This window comes from Miniopterus natalensis, chromosome 8, assembly GCF_054644295.1.
Source record: "Miniopterus natalensis isolate mMinNat1 chromosome 8, mMinNat1.hap1, whole genome shotgun sequence".
In the NCBI taxonomy this organism is placed as follows: domain Eukaryota; kingdom Metazoa; phylum Chordata; class Mammalia; order Chiroptera; family Miniopteridae; genus Miniopterus; species Miniopterus natalensis.
This window is the reverse complement of record NC_142088.1, coordinates 66,221,275-66,229,011: the sequence shown is the minus strand read 5'-3', so window position 1 is coordinate 66,229,011 and position 7,737 is coordinate 66,221,275. Positions and strand designations below refer to the sequence as shown.

The window sequence follows — 7,737 nt, the reverse complement described above, 5'->3', positions numbered from 1 at the left end:
GAGGATGCTGTAGGAAAGAAATACACTCAGATAGAACCTGAGCGGGGAACTCAGCCTGTGGAAACCAAACCAAGTGTCCCAATATTTGGAAATTCACAGGATTTATACCCCTAGGATAGAACCCCCTAGGCAAGGAGCAAGTCTCAAAAAATGATATCTTCACACTATAAGGCTCCTTCACCTGGGTGTTATGCCAATGGTTAGACCACATCTTGGAGGGGCTCTGAATGTTCCCTCCTCATTTAGGGGTCTGCATCTCCACTGTCTATTTCCGGTTTGTCACATCTCACACATACTCCCTCCAAGCCCTAACCAAATGCCTTTCCTGGCTCTTATCTTTCTAATTGCCAACTCTAACATTTTGATGGGTGACACCACTGGATCTCCAAAGGCTCATCCAACCCTAAGCATCTATGAGCCCTGAAAATTTATGGACAGTGGTACTTGGGCAGGCTAAAGAGCCATCTCAGATGGTGGAGAAAGAAAAATTGAATTTATTGAAAGAAAGGGAATGAGGTGCAGGGATGTCCAAAGGAAAGGGCTACACAGCGCTGAGTCAATGGGTGTTGGGTCCATGATGGCAGCAAAAATATGCTTGGGACAGTGAAACCAGGAACATAGAAACAACAGGGGACCCTCACTAAGAAGTCAGAGAAAGAAGGGGGCCCTGGAGACAGGTTCAGGGGTAATCCAGGGTAAGTTGCCTTTGCCTATTGCTCCCCTGGTTGCAAGTCACCTGGGGTCCCCTGGAGGGAGGAAGGGGGAAGGAGATGGTGCTGGGGGAAGATAAGTTACCTTGGGGATGAGGTTCTTGTTTTCCCAGTTTTGTCCCTTGTTAGGCATCCAGAGCTTCCTGCCCTGGTGAATTTCTTTACCTTAGTTTCTATACCTGGCCCATCTAACAATCCCACTTTCAGAAACACTTAGGGAAGGTGTCCAATGGACTCAGCTTCTACCTGGTGCCCTGCATTCTTACCCTAAGACTCCTCTCTTAATCCCCTCATTTCTCCCCATAGGCTTCTGAGATCTTCTAGTTAACAGTTCTCTGGTTCTTCTCTGATAGTTTATTCTAAAGAGACTTCCTAAGTCATGACAAATTAATCAGTATTTGAAGAAATTCAGCAGATAAGTTTAAAGTTCAACTATTGAGGGATATGAAGGCATAAAACTCTCCACAGAAAGCAAGAAACTGATGACAATCCTATGTGAAAAAATTCAGCAGCTGTAAATTTCAGAAAGCGCTTTGTAGTTTTGTAGCCTGCGTATTTATTTCTGTGTTGTCACCTTTGGCCCTGAAAGCAGCCACTTACTTTCCCACTTGGAACTTACTCTTGGGCAGCTGCTGGCAAAACAGGAAGTGATTAGAACATAATGTGTTTTTACAGCTCTCTGAACTTTGGGAGTTTTAAAACACATTTTAGGGGTGGATTTACTGCCTTGCTTTACTAACTTCAATTGTTATAAAACAAGTGTGTAGGGGTTAAAGTATCAGTGCAAAGTCCCACACAAAGACTGATTTAGTAATAAGCATTGCACACCAGCCTTTCCCTTGCCAGTTAAATTCAAAACAGCAAGCTTTTTTTTTTTTTTTTGCAACAAATTGGTGGGGGTGGGGAGAGAAAAAAGGAACTGGGAAAAGAAGGAGAAGGGAAGTTAAACCTTCCCTCCCTCCCTGCCTTCCTCAGAAAACCAAATATGGCATCTTCCATGAGGAGCTTGTTTTCTGATCACTGCAGATATGTTGAATCTTTTCGGAGGTTTCTCAACAATTCCACGGAACACCAATGCATGCAGGAATTCTTGGACAAGCAGCTGCCAGGCATAATAGCAAGGTAACAAAATAGGACGTTTTGTCAAAAGGACAAGCCTCCCTGTTTTCTTTTCAGCGACGGATGGGTGGAGCCCAGCCCTGCAGTCTGGGCGAGGGGGATAGAGCCTGCTAGGGGGCAGCTCCCGCTCCCTCGGCGCTCCCTCCTTGTCCCACTGTGCCCCTTTTCCTGTGGCGCTTTACTTAGGCATTTGCTTTAAACATTCAAAGGATCCTATTTGTGCAGCACTTCCAGTCGCATGGAGATAAGCGTTTAACCATTTGAAGGCACAAATCCATGCTCATTTGGGAAAAGATAGATGCAAATCTTTGAGTTCAGATTTTTTCAGCCCTCCTCTAGATTTTGCATTCAAAAATGCCCCAAATGGAGTCTAATATTCTTTCCATTAGAATCAAATATAAATAATTACCAAATACTGTTTGCCCCTGAGGATTGAGTGGGTGGGTGCCTCTTAGTTCTCCTAATATCCATTTAAATTTATTTTTCTTATCCGTTATTATAGTTACCAAGCTAAAAAAAAAATTGTCTTTTCCTTTCAACTTAATATTAGCAATGTGGTCCAAAAGAAAAAGCATTTTCCTATTATCAGTGAAACTCACTAGTTCCTATTCTTCTAGCAGACTGCTTTTTTGGTGATTAATGTGTTCAATTTGTGCCAGAGCTGATAAGCATTATGAGAGTAACAGATTCCACATGCTAAAGACAATCAAATCACCTATCTAGGGGTGGATTGCTGTAACTTACTCTGCTTCAGGAAATAATGATGGAAAACTGGGAAGAACTGACTGGCTGGAGATCCAATCAGAAGCAGCAAAGGAAACTGAATTTTATCTTTTGCTGGCTTTCTCTAATATAGGCCTGAAATTCTTTCACCAAGGTGGTACTTCTGCCTGACCAGAGCAGACACTGCTGGATGTATATGGAATTCTGTTTCCCTTTCTACTTTTTATGGTTTAGTTTTTAAATGTATTTTTTAACTCTTAAAAAATATTTCAGTTTACAGTTGACAAACAATTTAAATGTGACTTCAAAAGTAGAGTATCATATAATTTTAATAATTAAAATGTAACAGAATGATGCAAAAGTCAAAGCAGACAGCAAATACAAACTTCTTATCTAGGAACTAATTATAGTTTACTTTTTTGGGTCTTTTTGTTCATTTCTAAAGTCAAGAGTAATGAGTCAATTTCTGAGTTCTTTTACAGAACTAAATGTCCGTGTTCATGTCTGTAGCTTATATCCAGATACTTGGTTTTCTTTAGGCATCAGTATGGTTTGAAGACGCACCATGAATGGATGTAACATAATAGATGATGACCTTTCTCTTCAAGGTGTATATAATCCCATTGGAAATATTGAATGTGGAATTTGTAAAAGACTGAAGGACTTTCAGAGGCATAAATAAGTTTTCATTATAGTGGTAATACATAACTAGAAATTGTCTAAATCAAAGTATCATTTATTTAAAAAGTAATTGCTGCTTAGTTGTTTCTAAGTTATATAAGTATGCAAAAAAGCCTTTTTTTTTGGTTAATCCTCACCAAAGGGTATTTTTTCCATTGATTTTTTAGAGAGAGTGGACGAGGGGGGGAAGAGAGAGAGAGAGAAACATCGATTGGGTTGCTTCCCACAAGCACTGACCAGGGCCTTGGATAGAACCCGCAACCCAGGTACAGTGCCCAGGCCTATGCTCTAACCAGTGAACACCACCAACCAGGCCTAAAAAACTTTTTTGGAAAGTCAAATGGTTCTAAAAACCTTATAACAACAACAGCAAAAAAGAAAAGAAAAGAAAAAATACTGGTTCCTTGCCCTACCCACTCCCAACTCTGACTCCCTCTCTCCAGGGGCAACCACTTTACACACTATGAAATCTTCTAGTTGTTTCTTACGGAATTTTCTTTCCTAATTCTAAATAACATGTTATTCTTCCCTTTCTTAAGTTTACTGTATTAAAATAGCTAAATAAGCACACACATTTCCTCCTTTATCATGTCAATATGTCTATGTCAAAGTTTTTGGTTAAATAATTTAAGTGTTTATATCATTTTGCTTTTGTACGTAATACTCATATTTGAACAATGCATTATACTACAATCACATTTCCTTTCACATCCAACTTTTTATTTTTCCTAACGTTAACTACTGTCTTGATTTTGGCTTATTTTCTTAGTTTTCTATGAACTTATCATTACTTATACCCCAAATAGAAGTATTAATCTCCTCTCAATATCTCTCAGCAGATCCAGTAATGTTATTTTTTCCCAATGGGAATATCTTTTCTCAAGTTCTCTGTTCTTTTTATCCCAGTCTGTGGTGAATTGCTCTTGGTCTTCTATGCAATTATTGATAAGGGAATTTATTTCACCTTCTATAAATTCTCTTCCCTCTTTGGTATTGGATTCCCTGATTCTGTATCTCATGCCCTTCCTTTCTTGGTTTCCTTGATTTTATTATTTCTTCTTTTTTCCTTCAACTAATCCTTTAACAGCTTCCCAAGAAGGAGTGTACTGGGTGGTAAACTTTTAAGACTGTATTTTTAAAAATGCCTTCACTCTTTGTTCATCTTTGGGTAGATTGACTGGGTCTAAGACTCTATGCTGAAATGATTTTATATAACATTTAAAAGTGTTTTTCCATTGTCTTTTAGGTACTAGATTTACTGTTGAGAAATCAAATACCTTTGGGTCATCTTTGGCTTATGGCCTTTTGTTGTTGTTTTTTGTTTTGTTTTTGTTTTCCCTACTTAGAAGCTTTTAGGATTTTCTATCTAGTATTACAGAATTTTAAGATAATGAGTTGTGATGTGGGTCTTTCTCACCCATTTTTGTTGGTATTGCCTGGGCCACTTCAATTGAAATTCAGATCCTTAAGGGAAACTTTGGTATTTTTTAATCATTCTTCCCATTTCTTTTGCTCTTTCTGGAACTTGTAGTCAGCAAACACTAGACCTCCTGAATTGATTCTCTAATTTCCTTATATTTTCAGTTTTCTATCATTTTATCTTTTAGTCTATTAAATTTTTGCTATTATATTTTTAATTTCCAAAAATGTTATTTTTTATAGCATCCCACTCATCTGTCACACATGTAATACCTTCTTTTATCTATTATAAAATTTTCTGCTGCTCTCTGCATGTTTCTTCTAAGCTGTAGTTTTGTTTTGGTCTCTGTCTTTCATGTTAGGGAAGCTCCCAAAGTACCTGATAAGCCTTGGTTGTCCATCCAATCAAACAAGGAGGCACTCAAATGAGATCAGATCCTCCTTGTATAGGTAAGGGAAGACTTTGTTGAGTGAGTGGCTCACTGTAACAACTGGATGTGGACTCAGCTGTTTGCTAGATTCTCAGATGTCAATATATGTAAGTTTATTCACTAAGATCCCCTATCTGGAGGTGAAGATTGGGGTGGAGAGAGTTACAGTTTATAGCTGTAAATAGTAAAGTTTTGTTGTTGTTATAGGTAATGCATATATAAATTTTCAGTGATTAGTTATCATTATAATATATGAAATGGAATAATAGTATCTAACTCACAGAAGAGCTGTGAGGATTCAAAGAGGTAATTCATTTAAAACACTTAGCTGTACCTGGAATAATAATAACTGCTAATACATGTTGTGTGCTTGTCATAAGCTGACACATATCTAAGAGATTTACATGAATCAAATCACTTATTCCTCATAACTCCTCCATGAGTTAGATACCATCATTGCAATCCTATAAGGTAGGTTGTATTATATTATTCTATTTCATAGGTAACAAAAATGCAGAGAAGTTAGTTAACTTGCTCAAGGCGACAAATGCGTAAGCTGGGATTTCAACCCGGGTGCTCTGATCCACGGCCTCACTATGCTATCTGCAGATATGAGCGTTTTTAAGAAATTAACCAAGAACATAGACAGGAATGGGTATATTAAGACTCATAATTATGAGCCAGTAGGTAATTAGAACTCATCTGTAGGCGTTCCATTTTCTTCAGAACCTTGCTTCACCTCCATCGTCACCCTGTTCTGTGCAGGCTCGTTCACGTTAGCCGAAGAGCAGACTTGTCTATCACCCTAAAGCCCAACAAACAAACATACGTTCAGCTCCTGTCTCCCCTTTAGCAGTCACCTGTTTTCTTCTCACTCTTTCATCTTATTTCAACATCCTCTCTAGATCTTTTTCCTCTTTATCAAGCTCACTTTTAACCCCACTGCCATCTGACTTCTGCCCTCAACCTACTTTTAAAAACTGCTATTATCAGAGATATTTATATTGCCAAATGCAATGGAGATTTTCCTTTTTTCTATTTTTTAGTAGTACGGTCTGCCACCTTTTACACTACGGATGGCTTTCTCCTTCTCCAGTACTCTTGTCATCTCTCTGAGCTTTGCTGTCTCCCTGTCTTCCTTGTGTATGTCCCATAATCCAGGGACTTCTAAAGGTTGTTAGTGCATCATCATCATCCTACTCACTGCTCTTCTATCTACAATATCCTAGGGTCATTAGAATCTACTCTTCTAGTTTTGACCATTACTTTATGACAATAGTTATCCAGAATACATCATTTATCCTGATATCTCTCACACCCAGATTAAATCTTGCATATCCAAATGTCTGTTCATTCAGATTTATCAAAACAAAATAACAAAACCAAAAACTAAAAAGAAAAACCCTGAGAACAGGCAAAAAGCTATCAAGCTATGTTCTCCAGCTTCCTTTCGGGCACCATGCTTCACCAAGTCATCCTAGCTGGAAACTTGGCAGTCACTGTGCACTCATACTTTTTTCTGACCCTTTTACATCAACCTAAAACAAGTCAGAGTATTGTTTTCCAGGCCATCAATTCCACTCTACTTCTACTACTAGAGCCATAATGTCAGGCTTTATTATCTCACATTTCACTTGAGAGCAAAGTAGTGTCTTACTCATTTTTATATTCTCAATGCCTAGATTAGGCATGTAATAAATGTTCAATAAACACCTGTTTGTTTAAAAGAAGTTAGAAAGAAGGAAAGAAGACAGATATCATAGAGTAGGAGTCACCTCAACCTTTCTCCATATACAACAAATGGCTAATTACATCATGAGACTCAAGGACCCACTTTTTCTGTTCTTGTTCCCCAAATAACTTCTCAACAAATGATGTACCTTACCTCTGAGATGTGTGTTTCTAAAAGTCTACCAGTTCAAGACTGTTAATGATGGAACCTAAACTTCTAAAGATTTCTAAAGACAGCAATATAATTACTGAAATAATTGGAACCTTTCATGTTAGCTTAATTTTTGTTCATTGTAATCTTAGGCTGTTCTCTGCAACTAGACTTAATAATCTGATTTTTCCAAGCACCTAGCACATTTTTCTTAAACTACATAATTTTTTTTTTTTCTTTCAGCATTGGGGACAAAAAATCAGAAATTAAGATTCTAAGCATTGGAGGAGGTGCAGGTATGAATGACACATTTAAAATTTGTATTTCACTCTAAACTTATGCTGTTTGATGGTAATATTGTTCATTCTTTAGGAAAGTTACTTTTGGAAGAAATTAGCTTATTAAAACTAGTAAGGGCAATACCACTTCAACTAAGATTAACACCGCCATAGATTTATAGGGCTTAATAACATCAGCCTTCATTACTATCTGTAATGTGGGTAAGATGTAGCTTTCTTTTTCATAAATGCAAAAACATATAGGATATATTTGCTTAACTTTTATCCAAAATTATTCAATAATTTTATCCAAAATTATGTTCAGAGAAAAGGAAAATTTTGTAAAACATTTCTTAAGCTTGTCCCACTTCAAAGTGTGACCCTTGTACCGGTTGCTGGTTTGCAAACTGTAGCTAATCAACGAGGAGATAAGAGACATGTAATGGAATGTAAATAAATGCACAGCTCCCTTCATTGGAAAAGCACTGCTATGG

The 7,737-nt window shown here is 37.5% G+C and overlaps 1 protein-coding gene across 1 annotated transcript in view; it reads left to right on the top strand.

The window, feature by feature from the left end:
• Positions 1–1,680: 1,680 nt before the first annotated feature.
• The window catches only part of HNMT (histamine N-methyltransferase), a 30,698-nt gene continuing 24,641 nt past the window's right edge, over positions 1,681–7,737 (top strand). The window contains exons 1-2 of the mRNA XM_016205132.2: positions 1,681–1,832; positions 7,209–7,261. Coding sequence (XP_016060618.2) covers positions 1,696–1,832; positions 7,209–7,261 — 190 coding nt within the window. The 5' untranslated portion in view covers positions 1,681–1,695. The remainder of the gene's footprint in view (positions 1,833–7,208; positions 7,262–7,737) is intronic.